Source organism: Telmatherina bonti (genome assembly GCF_933228915.1).
Source record: "Telmatherina bonti genome assembly, chromosome: 15".
Lineage (NCBI taxonomy): Eukaryota > Metazoa > Chordata > Actinopteri > Atheriniformes > Telmatherinidae > Telmatherina > Telmatherina bonti.
The window spans coordinates 9,869,339-9,888,814 of NC_136613.1; the positions used below are offsets into that span (position 1 = coordinate 9,869,339).

General features: G+C 39.5%; 1 protein-coding gene across 1 annotated transcript in view; it reads right to left on the minus strand.

The window, feature by feature from the left end:
• Nucleotides 1–19,208, minus strand: part of wars2 (tryptophanyl tRNA synthetase 2, mitochondrial) — a 29,885-nt gene extending 10,677 nt beyond the window's left edge. Inside the window, exons 1-2 of the mRNA XM_079254517.1 lie at nucleotides 19,097–19,208; nucleotides 2,923–3,183 (exon numbers count right to left, since the gene is read on the minus strand). Of these exons, the coding sequence (XP_079110643.1) occupies nucleotides 2,923–3,183; nucleotides 19,097–19,201 (366 nt within the window). The 5' untranslated portion in view covers nucleotides 19,202–19,208. The remainder of the gene's footprint in view (nucleotides 1–2,922; nucleotides 3,184–19,096) is intronic.
• Between the last annotated feature and the right edge of the window lie 268 nt (nucleotides 19,209–19,476).

The following is a 19,476-nucleotide window of genomic DNA, read 5'->3' on the forward strand; positions in this document are numbered from 1 at the left end:
TATATTGTAGCGAATATAATCCTACATAAAAAAAAAGGAATTGGTTTAAATGTTCTACTGGTGCTATATTATTCATTAATTATATTTTCCTTATTATTAATAGATATTTACTGACACTGTCATCATTAGCTGTGATCACATTGAAGGCAGGTGATTGGCTGACTATTACCCAATGCTGCAGGATCAAATGTTATTATTATTTTAATAAATTCAACAGTGTTTCATGTTTTGTTGGTGTAAATCTCCGAGCAGCACATCACACACTGCTTTACTGTACTTGCTGATGCAAAGGTATGTGAATTTGCTCTTCAAGTTCAGATTCTACGTGGTTCTTTTTTCCCCTCCTTGCTGATGATGATAGATAGATGTTGTGTATGCTATCTGAATGAAAATAGTCTTTGCATGTGTCCACATAAATTAATACCACTTGCAGAGTGATGAAGAGGTATATGTTAACGCAATGTGTAGCCGCTGCATCTGGTGGTAAATCAGCTCCAACATGGCGTATCCGCTTTCAGGGAAGCTGTCTTTAGTATGGAACAAAAAAAAAAAACATGCGTGTCCTCAAGACCATGTGTATGCAGGAAAATTCATTCTGCTTCAGCAAATTAAAGTTAATAGTTGCTGGCTACATCACCGTCCCCTTCCGTCTCCTGTTGCTTGCAAAGCATTCTGGGGAGTGTGACGTCACGACCAGACACCAGGGACATAAAGTAGGATTTCAGGCTAAAACAAAGGGGGGGGGGGGCTGGTGTTCATTACAAAGTGCAGACAGATAAGAGATGGGACAGATGTTGATGGCAGAGCAGAAAGGGGATGATATGGTTTGAGGTGCAATAAAAGTGGAATATTTAAAAGGCGTGGGAGTACGGGGAATCCATTCATGCTACATGGCCAAACTCCACCGCAGCAAGAGATCTGCTCGTGTTACAGACGTATCACTATCACACTGATACAAAGTTATCATACAGCTGAGGAAACAGCTTCTTTACACTCTAAAGAAAGAGCTTTTTTCAGCAGTCATATTGAAAAAGAAGTCAATGAATCAGCAGATCCACAGATCCTTCGAGTTCACTGCTGCTCACAAGCTCCGTTCGTTTTTTTCCAAAGATGTTGAGTATTTTCTTTGGGCGGTCATCGTATTTTTACATGTGGAGCAGGCGTGCTCGACACGGGGGTCGCCTCACTGCCAAGTTATGTGGCATGAAGCTAAACAGGAATAAAAATAGGATTGGATGTGTCTGTGGAGGAGGAGGGGGCAAAGAAACACAGATGGACTAAACTTAACTCTCACACACACACACACACACACACACACACACACACACACACACACACACACACACACACACACACACACACACACACACACACACACACACACACACACAACTTCTAAACTTGAGTAAGAAAAGAAAACACACATCCGGTGTCAGGGGAGAAAGAACAGCTGTTCTGATTTCTCTCTCTCTCCGTCCTCACTGTGAATTGAAGCCTAAAAATCAGAGCTGTGCTGAAGAGCTGCAAATGTTGGGCCTGTCGTTGTCCTTAGAGCTTCCTTCATGTGGCCACTGCAGATCTTAAATGGTGCTTTATGGCTGGAAGTGTTATTGCAGCCTCCATGAAAAATGGTGGAGATAAAAATCAGAAGGAATCAAATAAACATTTGCAGCAGTCAGCACATTTGCTGGTAAATATCACGGTCGACAGCAGTAAAATAAATATTTTCTTTTTTTTTTTAATAAACATGCAAAAAGAAGAAAAACTGTAAGGGAAAAAAAGACTGATGCGTTCATAAATAGCCACTGATCTACTTTCACACCTGATAACCACAGTTTCCTCTTCTCTATAGTCATATAGCCAGGCCTCCCATATGTCTGGACAAAGAGGTGGAAATGGTTTTCTAGCTTTCCATAAATGGAAATTCACTCAACTTTTGCCTCCATCTAAATATGCTCTTCTTTTTCTATTTCTTTTAAAAAATATAATACAGTTAATTAGACTGTTGCAATATAAGTCTGAGAAAAAAATCTTCTGTTCCTTAAAGCTAACATGAATCTTCATCCCTCATCTGCTTTTCTGATGTAAAACAGATTTGCAGCCGATAATCCACATTCAAAATGGTGTCTTACTGAATACAGTCCTTTTAGATCTTCAACAAACACCCCTTTATTCCACTGCACTTCATGTCATTCTGCTTTAACAACTGTGCCTCTTCCGAAACAAATTTGATTTTTTATAACAGAGTAGACTCAGGAAAGTCTGCAAAATGTTGTTAAAATGTTTAAAAATGTCTTGACAGGTGATTTGATCAAGTATCAGGTCCAAACCTCAATCTTATCCATGAAGCATCACCAGCCAACCCAGTCAGTGAAAAGGAGCTACTGGTGTTGACCAAAATACACCTAAAACCTGCCTGTAACTGGTAGAGGCAGAGGCAGACTGGTCTGAACTTTGGCATCTTGGAATAGAGCGTGCCAAAATGGATCATAATTATGATATAGCTGACCTTGAATGATGCTGCATGGTAAGAACATCCTGTAATTCTACTAAAAGACGGGAAGGTATGTATAACATCCCATCCAACTATTTCAAAGATATCATCACCACCGTGTGAAAAACAAATTTGAAACAGAATGTTTCTAATTTTATGATCCAGTATGGCTTGAAATAAATTGTGTTCTCAAGGTGATCGTCTTAACTGATTACATAAATTGGGGGATTGAGAAGCATTTTGCTGTTATTACTGTAAAAGCAAGACGGAGAACTGCATTATATGTTAATAAGCAAAAGTCCTGTGAGGATGATATTTCTAAACCAAACCATTGCATCAGCTACGACAGCCTAAGCCCAAACTGTCTCTGGCATACTCAAGGCAGCCATCCATCAATCTATCATCTACCGCCATCTCCTTCAACCTACCTGAGACTGCTGAAAGAGTATCGCCTTCTCGGGGTTGATCCCACAGGCCAACAAGCTGGCTGCCATGTCCAGTATGTTGCTTCTGAGATGAGTCGGATCCTGAGGCTGAGTAATGGAGTGCAGGTCTACAATGCTGTAGAGCACAGAGGTGTACTGGTTCTGCAGGGCCACCCAGTTTTCTAGAGCACCCAGGTAGTTTCCCAGGTGGGGGATACCAGTGGGCTGGATGCCTGAGAATACTCGACCACTTCCAACAGGTTCCTAGAAAAGGAGTGGGATCATGTTTGAGATTATCTTATCTATACTTTCTCCATCAAAGACGGACAGTACATGTAGATATTTTCCTGAATTATTTTTATATATTTTATAAACACTACCAGTCAAAAGGGTAGACACACCTTTTCCATTAAATCTTGTGGGAAAGTGTGTCTAAATGTATGACTTTTACTGTACTTGTACCAAATAAACAAAATGATGCAAGATGTTTCACAGCTTGAACATCACAGGTCTTTGACATCAAAATGAATGCAGTAATCCTGTGTTGACTGATAAATTCTACATTATTAAGATAAACTTGATGATAACAGAGAAAGCTAAACAGATAGTCAGAAAAAATAAGCCTTTGGAGACAGAAATTTCCCTCCTCATATATTGTCAGGTTGGAGGCCAGCAGCAGTCATGTTTATGTTACGACAATGTTAACTCCATGGCGAGCACCTCTGTTCACTCCAAACACATCCAATACAAAGAATGCATCACCTTACTGGCCAACAGTATCATTTAACATCCTCCAACCTGCTTCCAACTGGGAAGGACACCAACAAATGATGGGAGTTGCAACCACAGACATGGACTGAACAAACTCACATGCAGTTCAGTGTATCACCGACATTACAACAAAGACAGAGTACGAGCAATTTGTGTGCTGTGTTTATTCACTGGGCAAACACTGTGTTTTCCTGCGTTCAGAGCCTAGCTGGGCCAGACCGCTTAATTTCTTCTGGCATTGACCTACACCACTGAACCTTGGCTTTTTCTGAGTGTCTTAACCATCTACATGTGGCACCATCTACATCCATGCAATTAGACGGTGAGATGAGTGTCACCTGTCACAAGACATGAAACCACACTGGCATCTAAAAAAAATTGAGGTTTATCATCAAAGCGGTATATGGGAGATGAGGGCTGTGACTGAGCTGTGTTTTTGTTGGGCTCACACAAGACAAAACATTTGGCACCTGGGCAACTTTACTTACCACCCACAGTGGAGACTGGAACTCAGGCAGAGGGAGAGGGGGGGTGGATACCATAACTCACAGGGTGAAAAGGTGATAAGGAATTTTGTTTTTATTGGGATGAGGGAATGGTGTTACGTGTTTAAAAGCAAATCAGATACATGACTATGGTTACACCTGGCAGGTTTCCTGCTGGGAAGAAGAAACAACCAGCCAAATGCTGGTGAAATGCAATTATTGTCTATTGATTGAAGAAAAACAAAAAAGCCAAAATTATTTTCTGTCTATCAGTGGGTGAATGTACATTCCTTGCCCATCTACCATGTGCAAAATAAATACCTTTGAGAACACACACCGTGGGTTGCACTGTAGGACAAGTGATGCCATATGAGAGATGGTCTCGTCTTGTTTTAAATAATGTTGTTGCTAAATGAATTGTAACTGGTTCAGCTGGTCCAGTGCATTTTCAAATAAAAGCATATTACCGGTAGTTGACTAGACAATCAGAATCCGAAACAGAAATGCTTTATTAATCCAAGAACTTTGAGGCAAACAAACTTCTATGTTTTCAGTAGCTTAAAAGAACATTTTATTGAAGAACTAAGCCTCTCCCAAAGAGAAAGATAAAATTACTATTAACTAGCTAGCCTCAAATCAAGTTTCAGTTTTTAGTTTTGACTAAGTTTATAAAGTTCAATTTCCCTAGCCTAAAACTCAGTGGATATCGGTAAGGTCATATGTTTGGATCTTACGTAAAGCTAATGGGAAGAACCAACAGTAAAAAAGGCCCCTTTTCTGCTACAATGAAGTTTCAGCTTTACTGTGCTAAAAGGCCAAAAGGCCAATGAAGAGCATAAAGCTTGTGACATTTTCTTCTCTAACTTTTGTGTAGATGTCTAGATTTCCTTACCACTTCAACCAGGTGTTTCTGAAAACTACCCCTTCGACCATATTGAACCCTTCACATCAGCAGAAAATCATAAAAGAACCACCATCCGCTTCATGCTTGTCCACATTAACCACGCCCATTTCAAATTTTCAATAAGTTGAACCAACATGAGAAAAATGTTCTGCCTGGGTGAAATGTAATCTGCTGCAAGAACTCTCAAACCAGGGTTGCAAGAACCAAACAATTTTGTTCTTGCCAGCTTGAGAACTAAAGCAACTTTGTTCTTATGTATGCACTGGTCTTAAGGCTGGAGGGGTAGTGGTGGACAAACAGGACTTTCTTTGAATCGACTTGATTCAAATCCTTTTCCGTTTGCTCGGAAAGTCCACTTTGTTTGAGGAAATGTGAATGCGCCAAACAAATTCTGATTCGGATAAAAGAAGCGGACTCGGTCCACCCACAAATGTCAGTCTCGGTCCGCTTCAAGGGGACCAAATACAGGAAGCTGACTAGTCACTTCCTGAATTTGGGACAGTATTGCATTGTGGGTAAATACACAGAGATCGTGGTAAGAGTCCTCTGCCTCATCTGTTGTTCATACTGCGCCCATTGTTGCTGTGTATTTCTGCAGCATACTTGCATAAGACAAAATTAAAAACCCCCAAACTAGCGATAGTTTCGTCTCCATGTTTAGGTTGCAAGTGGAGGAAATGGAGTTTTCTTCTTTATGTGGGTCTTGTCGCTCTAGCTAAATGCTAGTGCAGCGCCACCTTTGGTGAGAATGGGGATATATTATTGTAAAGGTTTGGCTTGTTTGACCAAAATGCAACATGAACGCAATTTTGGTCCGCATGGATACAACCCCCTAAAACTGAGCAGAGTCCCCAATCGGGCCGAGTCTAGCGGACTATCCTGATGTGAATGAAACAGAAGCCAATTCAGGCTTAGATCAAGGAACCTTACTTTTAACACAAAGTTTTTTTTTTTCATAATCCATCTTTAATTGCTGTTTCACTCACAATTTTTTTCTGATTTACTCACTGGTTTGATTGGCTTCCAGTGGATAAGGAGCTGAGCACAGGGAGCGGGTCATCCACCATAAAACTCTGTGCAATATCCAGTCACCAGATAATAGAAAAAAAAACAAATATTTTGCTTGCATCTTTATGAACAAAATCAATTTTGTTATGGGTCCATTTTACAACTTATAATAAAAAGAGAACTACAACGCTGGGTTGGTAAACGTTGTCCAAGCTCCCACCAACAGAATTTCCTACTATGCCAAAAACAATGTGAATGAATCAGAAAACTGCTGGTCTACTTAATAGCAGCACACAATCTCCTGCTTGCCCTGACATATACTGTTTATGCTTTCAGTTATATATTTCATAAGTGATTATGACAGGTTGTTAAATTTTCTTTCAACTTTTAAACCTGATTTGTCGGATTTACTGTAAAAATTTTTTAGAAACATCTCTAAGATCATAAATGAAGCTTGATTTGAGTGTACTGATGGGTAGTTAATGGCAACTTCTGGACATTCCAGAGGAGCCCGTTTTAAAACTTCTTTCAACAAAACCCATGGGATCTCTGCGTTATCGCCTTAAATCTGGCTGGCGATCATATGTTCCCCAGCTGCACTTCTTAAGGTTATCATAACTAATGATTAAAACCTGAAGCTTTCACAGGATATCCTCTTCGGTCACTGCTGAGAAAAGGGTTATCTTGACAGCTTGCTGAGCTACATCACATTCAATCTGACTGAGGTACAGGCTCCGCAAAGCATCTGAGATCAGATAACACCACGCTGCTGCTCTCTCTTACCAGCTTGGCCCTTAGCTTCTACATCTCTCAGCCCTGAAGGATCAAGTAACAACTGTTCTGAAGCCAATGTGATCCACAACATCTCCATCTACTGGCCTGAGGGAGCGGCTTTTTCCCCAGTAAGACAGGCAGGAAGGAACTGGGTGCTTATGTCATTAATGACGGGGTAATTGCACTGGAGTGCCATTGATGCTGAGAGCCTCTTAAGAGGTGTCAAGATTGATTTGGGTGCGGACGGGGCCCAGAGCCTGGCTCATGTGTGTTCTCACCTCAAGTCGACACGCCTAACGCATGTTTCCCCCTCTGCGGGGTCCCCCAGGGGAGGCCATTAGCCATGCAGACATGGTAATGGTGTCATTTGAACCAATTGTGTGTCAAATAAGAGTCAACGCTGCAGTTAACTAGCCACTGGGCAATCATGGGTATCACACATGACGCTCCTTCACCAGACACCTCCATGTTAGTTTTGGTCACAGTGAGGTGTCTTTAAACTTGTGCCTGGAGGAGAAAGTTTACACAAGAAGTAAATCATCTACTGCATGATGATAGAGCAGACAGCATCAGCATTGTTGTAAAGCAATTAATGTTTGTAATGAATACTGCACTGCAAAGCCAACAGTAATAAAATATTATTATCTAGCATACTTCCACACAGTGCAAGTTATTTACTTGGGAAATACTCGTAGGTCTTGGGGGTTAAATTATATCTTGTAGCTTGTTAAAATTTATTGTAGAATAAATTAAATGCCCCCAAGCTCTTCAAACTCATGTTTATAACCAGGTTTTAACATCACAACAAGAAAATAATGACAAATATAGTAAGGACTAAACTATCTTATAGAAAGCCGGGGTGATTTTAAATTACATTTCTTTCTGCACAGTGTAACTTGAATTCTTCTGTAGACAATCATCACTAGCAGTTCCAGTAAGCCTCCACCTCCATGATCATTTCGTTTAGTTTCTTTAAATCTCCTCAAATCTGGCTCTGATGGTGCTTCCCATGCAGATGGCCTTGAAGTTGCATTGCCAGTCTAACCTTGATCTGCTAAACTCTGAGGATTTTTTTAAGGAACTACCTCCTTAACCTCGTAACCAAAGAGGGAAACAGTGCTTTCCTTATTCTTGTTCCACTCCCAATCTACAACAATCTCTTTGGTTTAAGTCATGCTCAAGATGAGGTGATTGTTTCGACACCATCCAACAAATTGATTGACCAGTTTCTTGTACTCAGCTTCTTGTTCATAACTAATACAGCTAAAAACTGCAGAGTCAGCAGAACACTACTTTAGATGACAGGATTCTGCAGTTTTTAAGGTCCATCAGGTAGCTGCTGCAGGGGGTTGGGTGCCTTCTGCTGTGCCTGTTGAAAATGGATACAGTCAGCCGGTCCTTTCCATAAACCAAAGTGGCTTCAGGTATCAATACCCGTGTTAATTAATATCTAACTAGATGCAAAAGTTACCATTGAGCAGTATCTAAGAATCAGTTTTTTAGTACCCAATGTCTTCATAGATGAGAGTATGAACTAACTGGTTTGAATGTGACTTACTGACAGTTGACAGAAAATAATGTTTTGAGCCGCATAGGCCACAAATGTAGCTAAAGATATCCTATATTTTCAGATCTAAATGAAAAGACTTCAGATATCCAACACATTGCTAGCTGATAACATGCTGTTTCATTGTCCAGTTGTATTTTATGAAAGAGCAAAGGTCCAGTTAGTCCAGTTCCCTAATGTCTTCACTTCTGTGCTCACTCAGACATCAATGCCTGCTAATGTTAACATAGCAGACACTAAACTGGTATTTCCCTCCTCACATATTACACTCCCAAGCAACGGTGCAGTGCCCTTACTCCATTGAACAGGTGACGAAAGCCTTCTTTATCCACGTCTACCATATGCTAAATGCATTACGTTCTGTGTGTGTGACATTAACGCCAACAGCTAGAAGGTTATATATACTAATAGGCCATGTTTTCACACTTGCAGTACCTTTCCGGGAATACGTGTTCATTTGTCGGTGTGTGTGGTAATATCCATAGGGATACAGGTCGTGTGCAAACACAGACGTATGTCCGCATGTGTCGTAGCCTGCCTATAACAACATTAGTGAAGCTGTGAAGGTGTCTGTTCATAAGAATCTGACAGCTTCCATCAAGGATCAGCAGCGGTAGAAAGAAAACTATCAGACACAAGTTGCATTAATAAAATGAAAAGTAAGAGTCAAGCTGGGCCTCATTCACTTCATTTTATCAAAGGCTTAATTAAAGTCATGTTCAGCCTTTTGTAAGACAAAGAAAATCTCACACTGCTGGGAAGGCATGAATTTCTCTTAAAAATACCAGAAGTAAAGGGATAAAAGCTCAAACACAAATAAACTTTGGTCTTGAATTTGCTAAAAAAAGATCAAAGTTTGGGTGTAAATTCTGACTGGCAGATTTATGAGGCCATATATTTGGATGGTTTCAACTATCACATTTTATGTGGGACAAAAATTTCATCATCCAGAAAGAAAAAAAAAAATTCTATCACATAAAAATAACATGGCATCAGATTCAGTCTTATTATTTTTTGTACTTTGAACTATCATTTTTACAAAGCACACACATTCTGACTACATGCTTAACTTTGAAAGGATCTTTTGTCTTTCTGAACAACATGCTCAGTTAAAGCTACACAACAACTGGCGATGTTAAAATACATTTAACACACCTAAAATTCACATCATTGAGTAATTTTAGCTTTTCCAGACATACAGTATGGTATGCCTCCAACCAATGTTATTAATCACAGCCATGGTTTTGGTTGAGTTAGACTCTGCAAAACAGTGAATTTCTCTTTTCAGATCAGCTCCAGTGCTGCTTTTCAGGGCTCATCCATCATATCAGAGCCTCGGTGTCCTGCAGTGGTCCACTGACATCTCTCTCAACAAGGAGCTGAAGAGAGGGCACGACAGTCGCTGCCTTTTTACGGCGCCAATTTCAACACGACACAGATCTACCACTGGGAGAATCGCTGCTTACCCCGCTGTGACTTACCATCAGCTCTTTGTGGGCCAGCAAAGAGGTCCAGATCAGACTTTGTCTGCCGAGAGCAGCAATGGGCTCACAGGTGGAGGATATTCACAGCCCCCCCGCTGGGTGTCTTACACACAGGACTCAGTGTTCCTCTGCTGTCCTGGGAACCCCAGGCATCCCATTAACACCAACATCATGCTGAAATACACGTTGACACTCCTTGCCCCATTCCTGAGGATCTTTCTTCATCTCTGTCTTTTGCTCACTTTGGGACCTGTTAAGCAGGCGACCAACAGAGCTGCACTTCAGTGAGGTATCAAACAGGAAACAGGGTTCACTGTATTCGCCCTCTTTATCCCTAAAAGGTATGTGTGTGTGTTTAGCCAATGTTGGAACGCACCACAGCTTGAAACAAAGTGCATATGACCACAAAGAAAACACCCATACATGAATGCATGTGGACACACATTCCCAAAAACAGAAGAAAAAGAAGAAGAAATGCAGCTGTGGTGAAAATGTGCAGAATATATTGCTGTAAATAGAAAGGAAAAAAAAAATGCGACTACAGTCCAGTTAGGACTCTGGCTGTTTTCTTCTCTTCTTCGCCTAGTGAGTGGGTTGGAGGGGCAGCGGCAGAGGGGAAGGCCCTAAAGGAGCGTTTGATTAAATCTGCGGTTGACGTGTGGGACAGGTGAGATTGATGAGGTTCCTCTGAGTTTCACACTGTGCAGAGAGCAGGGGTACAGGAACAGAACGCTGCAGTGTGGCAGGACAGGGCTCAGGGCCCACTCGCGCCGTGGGGTCCCTCGGCTGATTAATGGGACTGGAGGCCCTTCAAAAACAGCACTCCCCGCAGACAGGGCCCGACGGTGCTCCAAAAATAACTTGGCAGGGGAGGCAGCCCCGGCCTCCAGCCTTAACAGGCTGCAGCTTCTGAAGGAACCACACTTCAATAGAGCCTGGGGGAGATAACCAAGACGAGCGGCTCCTACTTAAAGCAGGAAGCTGTTATCTGGCTCATTAGAAACTAAACATTTAATGACTTCTAGCTTATGGGAAGCGACTCATACTAACAGTGTTTCAATACTTGTGTCATGTTACCTGCTGACATTATTAGATTCAACATTCATGAAAGACACTTACTGCCAAGGACAAACCTCGCATGAAGAGACACTCCCATCCATATTACGACGACTTTTGGAACATAATTACAGACTACTTCAACATACAGAGACTTCTTATCCACATTTAAACTTAAAAAATCCACCTTCATGACAAAATTTCAAAGAAATGGAACCGAACCATGCATATCTACAGGTCTCTATTTGCATGCATATCTACAGAGAAGACCGTGTGTTACCATCAAAAGCTCAAAAACAACAACTTATTGTAAGTTATGAAATTATTTTCTTGGCTTTTCTGAGTTACAGAGATCCTGTGAAAGTTATAAAAAGACGTCATAAAGGTGCAACTCTACAACAAGTTCCCTACAGTAAGCTTCAAGACAACAAACCGCTTTTGGACGTTGGGTGTTTTGGTTGTTCAGCTCAAGTACACATGTTGTGACTTGTCCAAATCACTAATGTTCTGGATTTAGTTGCACTTTACGAACAAATATAGAAAGGATAGGAAAACATTACTGCATTGAAAAACATCTTTAAAATATAATTTCCATAGATTACTGCTGGTCCCATCCCTTTCACTAAACGCACAAAACAGGTTGGATCGAAAAAAAGACGTCCAACCGACAGTAGTTTTAACATTTATCTCTGTGGATGCACACATATGTCGCTTCAATAGGACGGTGCTAACTGTTGTCTGCATTTCTTTGTTCTTACTATGTACTGCTATTGTATTAGAAACTTGAGCTTCAATTCAATTTAATTTAATTCAACTCAATTCAGCTGTATTTGTATAGTGATATTAATTAAGACATCAATTCGAGCCAAGAGATTGCATCAAATCTTGACTTCGATCTAATCCTCCACCTTCAGCATGCACAAGGCAGCATGTCCATATCATCAAAGCCTGTGATGAGGACACAAACAACACATTTTGATATAATTTCATGTTAATGTACGAGTTGTTCCCTTTCAGCTTGTCTCTCTCGAGGGGTCACAACAGCGAAACATCGCACAGGTGAATTGGCACGTTTTACACCGGATGCCCTTCCAGACACAACCCTCTACATTTACCAAGGCTTGGGACTGGCCTTCAGAGAAAAACCTGCTCGGGGCTGCAGCAGCGTAGGGGAGCAGGGCTCGAACCGCTGTATCTGTCCCCTGTCATAGACTGGCGAGCTGTGCAAGGTGTACCCTGCCTTTCACCAAAAGACTGCTGGGATAGGCTCCAGCTTCCCCGCAACCCTTCATTGGATCAAGCGGTTAGGATAATGAATGAATCAATAAATGAATGAATGAATGAATGAATGAATCTGTCTGTGGCATTTTGTTTGTTGTTGGTACGGAGAGAGGGTGAGCCAGGGTGTCAATATTTTCTGTTGACCGCTTGGTTTACAGAAGTCCGAAAATGTATAAAATAGTGAAACTTCAACAAGGAGGGTAAAATCAACACCCTGAACTGCATTAGGACTCATGCTCCTTCTTGGATTTAGCTCGTCTGGCAGACCCCTGTAATCACCTCTCAGTAGCTGCGTTTCCAGAACCTTTTTTCACAAGTGGAATCTCGCCAGATTGACGAAACGAGGATTGCGGCTTATGCAAGGTAGCCATGCAGCGTTATTTGGGTTTTTTTTTACTTGCTGTGGAGAATTTGCTACAGCTTTTCAAAGCTTTTCTCCATCATTTCATTTCTAAAAATCTAAAATTCGCTGTTGTTTGTTCCACATCGCGCCATCTTTACCAGAAATGAGCTCTACACAACCGCCCCCATGTCATATACAGGGACATGTAGATGTGGAAAAAAAAGTGTTTCCATTAAAATTTTGCGATATATTTCTACATCAAAACATCTGAAAAACCATTTTTTAGACTTTTTTTTCAAAATGTAAGTGTTTCCATTGGCATTATTTTATTGCAATATTTAGTTTTTGTGCAATTCTAGGTGTAATGGAAACCCACCTCTTGACCAATTTCAGCAGTCACAGGCTCTATCACCTGAGCCACTGCCACCCCCATGTTAATACATGAATAATTCACAAATATAAACACAATACCACGACTGAGTTTCACTAAAGACAATTCAAATCCATTGTTACGGTAATTTTTTACCTTTTTATTTCTCTAATTAAATGATGTAGTCCTATCTGACTCAGTAATAATTCCTCGTCTTCTTAGTCATGATTGTATGAAGAGAAGTTGTGTATACATCAAAAAGTTCAAACTAGCTGAATTTTTATATCAGTCCTTCACTCAACAAACTCAAAATAGGTCTGTTTCAAATTGTTTCATTAGACCACTTCCTTCTCCTCCAACGCTGACAACAAACATGCTTAAATTCTATTTTACTTGCTGGAAACAAATGACTGACAGGAAAGCTAATAATACTTAAAAAGACACATAAAAGTTGCAACACAGCAAAAAAAATAACTAGCACTCACATCATAAATTCATCAATATGTAATTATGGTAACACTCAGGTCAAGCCTCCACACCCAGCACCTTTGCTGCAATCATTTCCTCCTGCAAGGGCAGAAAATGCTGACTTGGGTGCAGCTCAAAGGCTCATAGCAGATACTTGGTATGTTTTAATTAAAATGTTAAAAAAAAAAAAAAAAAAAGTTTTCAATAAAAGAAAAGTGTCTGGATCAGACACACAACTAAAACACAGGAGGCACCAGTAGGGCTGCATTTTGATGAGTCAGCTCTGTAATTCAGCTTAGTGAGATGAATTTTCAATAGGAATAATCCAACATGTGGGACTGCTTTTTTTGTTTTTGTTTTTTAGAAAGGGCTCAATGTGCAGAGCATCTGAGTGAAAGCCTTGGCTGGAGAATGATTACGACAGACCTAATTACACAGAAGGGACTGCTGTGAATTAGCCGATTTTTCTGACAGTTGAAAATAAATAGGGCAGTTAATGTACATCCTCAAAGGAGAGGCCATGTTTCCTCACTCTCGCTGGCTTCTCCCATGCGGCGCAGGAGCTGCTCTAATGGTTTTAGCTGACACCCGAGTAAGTGAATCTGGAGTTGAGGAAAACAGAGAGGCAAATTAGAAGTCACTTCCTCTTTCCTGCAGCCCAGAGCTGACATGACTGATATCAGCCAATAACAGGACCACAGGCGAGGGATGGCTGGAAGTGGATCGGCATCTTTATGGCTGATATACAGCTGTGGGCTCAAAAAGGTTGTGAGATCAAATATTTTACTTCTACAATGGAAAAAAGGAAGACTTTATATCAAATGCAATGTTTGGAAACAATATGATTTTTTTTTTTTTTATCAATGAAAGTATTAGCAGCGACTGGGTTTGGAGGAAAATACACAAATGTGAATCTTAAGATTTCCAAAAATTTGATTTAGTGGTAAATCTTCATTTTCATTTTTAAAAACAAAGTTCAGCTAAATTTAAAAAATATACTGAAATCCACTGTGGGCAAAGAGAAAGTAATCTAAAAAAAAGGGTAATGTTGTGTTATCACAATGAAATTATTAGATGAAAAACATTTGATACTACTTTATTCTGATCTTAAATTTATTGATTATGGAAAAAAAAACCTGCATCATACTAAATACTTTTACTAATTGCATCATAAATCTGAAGCTTTGTCTTAAAATTGTGGGATTCCCCCCCCCATTTGTGATAAAATGCTGGGAGATATGATGAAGAGATAGTCATGAAGGCAGGGATCCAAACCCACCTCCCCAACCAGCAGTTCTTCCTTTGATCAATTGTGTAAAAAAAATCTAGTCTTCAAGGCATGACAACAAGCCAAGATCATGGTAGTCATATTCGTTTCTGAAAACCGTAGCTCAGTCTGAGCTTATTTAGAAAAAAAGACAACGTTTATAAGAAAATTAGGAATAATTCAAATAACTGACCTGTATCACTGTACAGACCATTTACCAGCTGTGACCAGCATCCTGTCAGCACCAGTAGGACAAGTTGCAGTTTATCCCATTTTGCCTACGAATTTACGACGTTCCTGCTTTGTATCGAGGGTTTAAATTTGTGATTATTATCCAGATGGCACAAAACTCCAAAGAACTCATCCATTTCATGTTTTTGTAACATTTACAACAGCCCTGGTTTCTCAAGTTTCAATAAGTTGCAGTGATAACTTTTCCCGCTTCTTAAAAGGGCTGTTTGTGCAATGAGCAACAGGGTATAAAGGTTAGAGATGAGCATTACAGATAAAGAATAAAATGTCACCCATCACAAAATGTTTTATGATGATTTCTGAGAATGTAAACTTAGTTTAACATGTACACAATCTAAAGTTAGACCAATGAAACCAATTAGGACAAGAGAAACAATGGAGTCACAATGTGGGCACACCAAACCATGCAGCACAGGAAATCTAAACATCCCAGTTTCAAGATTGACATCCAAGATTAATATAAACCAATCTGATGCCTGACCAAAAGTGGAATATAGTCACAATCTGTAGCAGATGATGCCAAAAGAGCAGTAAAAGTAGTAAGAATAGTTTACTCTATCAAATAGCTCACCAGTACTCTAAAAACAACTACACCTTTTCATCTAATTAAGTTTCTTTCTGTCTTTTTAATTGCAATTATTGCTGTAATATAATAATGGCAACCCTGGTACTTAGATCCATAAGCATATGAAAAGTAAAACTACAATTAAGACATTTATAAAGCAAACAAAAGCTGAAAATTCTTCAGAAAACAAAAAAACAAAAGTCATCCTTGTGCAAGTCTGCTAAGTTTTATCAAGTTTTGGAACAAAAAAGCATCAGAACAGCTTCTTGTTTGACGTAAATCACACTTCAGAGTATTGTAAGCTGGTGTTTGCACTCCACCATCCGCATTTGGAGAAAATTAAAACAAATGAAAACCAACACTTCGTTTTTGATGTTATTGCTGGTAATGAAGCACTGCTGCGATGCTTTCCGAGTCCCCCCCCTCCCCTTTAACACACACACTTCCAGCCCTTTCCTCCCCTCATGTCGCACACCTCTTGGGCCTCTCCAGAGACTTTGTCTTAACAAAATGCAGACAGGACGGCAGTGAACATGCATACTGTACAACAGCTCATACATCAACCTGCAGAGGGGCTCTGGGCTGAAGAATGAGGTTTTAAACTGGACCAGAATGAAACAACAGTCCAATATTTGGTTTTCTTGTTCAAACTGACACAAACTAGTTAAACATATGTCTACCAGGGGACATACCAGGGGAGTTTGTCTTAACACCCTATTTGCTTCTCTAAAGCAGAAGTACGATAGAAAACTTCAAGCTGACTTATGACAAGTGTCTTGAATTCAGTGAAGGAGCACTTCACATGATATGATTTTGCGCGTAAGACTGGGAGACTAAACTTAACTAACTAAACTCCAGACTAAGAAGAACAAAAGTTTTAGTCAGAAATAAAAGCATCAGCTGTCAAGATTTAACAGTTGATGATGAGATGTGTCATTGAAGACACTCAAAACAAGACATTTTCTTTAAATACGCACAGAAAAACCTAAAAAAAAAAAAAAAAAAAAAAAAAAAAGCACCAAAACAAACCAGATGAGTCCAATAAAATCCCAGTTTGACATTAAATTCCTCTGATGACATGTCAAAGTGTGTTTACGTTCAGTCACATTCTCCTTCAACCTGCCTCTTCTGGTTCAACGTCAGTTTATGACTTCCTCCATTTCCCAGAATGCCTTTTCTCCAGGGCTTAGCTGGGGTGTTTGCTTTCATCTGTACTTCCCTCGTTGCCTTCTAAGCAACTGACACCTAAGGTAACAATTACTGTAGAGGTTTTAAACCTCTGAAAGCACTTTCTGCTGTCAAACTGAAACCAGCTGTCGTAAATACCAAAACTTCCCGCCGCAGTGCTACTACTTGCTACACATTCTTACTTTCTTAAATTAATAGTAATATTCACACTTTAATGGAATTTTAACCTTAAAAAAATGAATGACTATTTGAAATACTGAAATGTCCAAAGTATATTTAAATGAATTCTTGCATGCTGCCACTGCTGCTGGTCCGACTCCACAGCAAGGCCATGAACTCAACATGCCAATAGTGTTTTTTCTCAGTGCAAAACTGACCATAAGTTTGTCACGTATCCTCCAAATCTCCAGCATCAGTTCAGCTGTAGTTTTGTTGAAACCTGTCAACACTTTTTAAAAGCCAATTCAGTCCAATTTAGTTGAGCCTAAAGGCGCATTTACTCCAGGATAGTAAGAAGTAGAAGTAGAGGTTATTTCTTTGACCTTGATTTACTTTCAGACTCCATTTTATTCAAGCTGACCAAAGTGCCTGAATGTATTATGCAGTTACAACAGCTGCTCATGAGGGTGACAGTCCCTTAAATCAGTAAGTGTGTTTTCATTACACCTACAATTGCACAAAAACTAAATATCACAATAAAAAAAAAAAATGCAAATGGAAACACCTACATTTAAAAAAAAAAAAAGAAAGAAAGAAAAAAAAGAAAAAAAAAAGAGTCAAATATTGTTAAGAAGGTTTAAAAGTATCATGAGGTGGTTTTTCGGATGTTTTGATATAGAAACATATAGAAAAGTGTAATGGAAACACATTTTTTGCATTTACGTGTCCTTGTCACGTGTCCTTGGATGTGACGTGGGGGGACCATGGCCAGTTAATTTCCCATTCATTGTTTGTTGGCAGGAGAGCACCCTGGGTTTGTGCAGGCGTGGAATTGGTTTACTTTGGTTTAGGCTGCTTTGGTTTTGTTTTAGTTAGTTTCCTATTTTGATTATGTTTCTTTTATAAAGTTTTCTTTGTAAAAACACCCACTTTTGTGCCTGCCTCCCTTCTTGGTTGCAGCCTTTTGAGCTGGGCTGTAACAATATGGATTGCATATTATGAGTTTGACGAATAAATACGTGATAATGTTGATTAATAGTGAGTGTATCTGAACCATTCATTATCCGAACTGCTTAGTCCAGTTAAGGGTCGCGGGGGGGAGGTGGACCCTTTCCCAGCAGTCTTTGTGCGAGAGGCGGGGTAAGCCCTGGAAATGGCGCCAGTCCATCGCAGGGCGTGAAGGAACTCAAATAATTACTATATACTCTTCTTCCCTCCCCTCTGTAAATGACTTTAGATTATTGCATCAGTTAATTTATTCACATCTAATAATCCACATAAAAGTCCTGTGACATGCAGCCAAGCCCCCTCCCCCCCAATAATAAAGAAATAGAAATACAACCTTTGAAAATGTAAGAAACACAAAGATGTAAACAACAACAAATGATCTAATGCTTTTGAAATAATTTCACAATTCTACAACAAACCAGTTGATCCAACAAAGAAAATAAGGAAAGAAATGTATAACTTTGAATGTCAAGATTGTGCAGCTTAAAAATGAGGATAAGTTCACCTGAAAATGCAGACGGGCCAGTTTTAACTAATAAAACCACAGTTCTTCTTCTAAATATAAACAGTTATAACCTGGATTAATAAGAATATGTCACTATATATGAAACACCCTGGCAACATTTTTTTAATTAACTAACAAATATAAAATAGTTACATACCCCACTTTTAATAATAGTGTTTTACCATTGCATGAAGCCACATAAGAAAAAAGCATTGGATAGATTTGTTGTAACTAAATACAAGTTGACAATGACAATAACATCTCACGGCAGACTCTGCACGTTCCGATATCACCTTACCTTTAATTTGTCTACCATCGAACACCACTGTCAACATTTATTTACCTTTACAATGTCAATTTATGAAACATTTATCCTGTGTACCACACACTGTTTAATCATAAACACATGCTAAATAAACACTTGTATAAAATGTATATGCAAAAATATCAATACACCGTTTATTTGGGTGTAAAAGAGAAAAATAACGAGTGCCCTAAAAGTATAACTATTAACTGGAATAAAGAATGCTATAAACTGCCGATCAGGCTCTTGAAAAGAATAATTATCAGATAATTTAGAGCTGATATGTTACTGAAGTCCATCTTCTCTGCTCTGCAGGCTGTTACTGACCGACTGTCCACAGAAAAACACGAGCAAAACAGCGTTAAAAGCGAACCACCAAGTCTTTATAAAAGTGCTTTTCTGTCCCGGCAGCACATACCTTGTTTTCCGGACACACCTCTGAGCAAAGAAACCTTCCCTGCGAACTATACTTGTGAATAAATCTAAAAAGACGCGTTGACATTTTCCGTAAGGGAAGCGCCATGCTGGATTGTGACTTCAAACTACAGTGGCTGCGAAAGGACAAAAATGTGAAGAGCATCTCGCGATAACAGAGAAAAAAAGAAAAAGAAAAACAATCAAATCGTATTTTTAATAATAATAACGATAGATAGATAGATAGATAGATAGATAGATAGATAGATAGATAGATAGATAGATAGATAGATAGATAGATAGATAGATAGATTTGTGCTCATATTCATTCATACCCTTTCATTAAAGAAGGGAAAAAACAGCTACCTGTAAAATAAGCTGAAA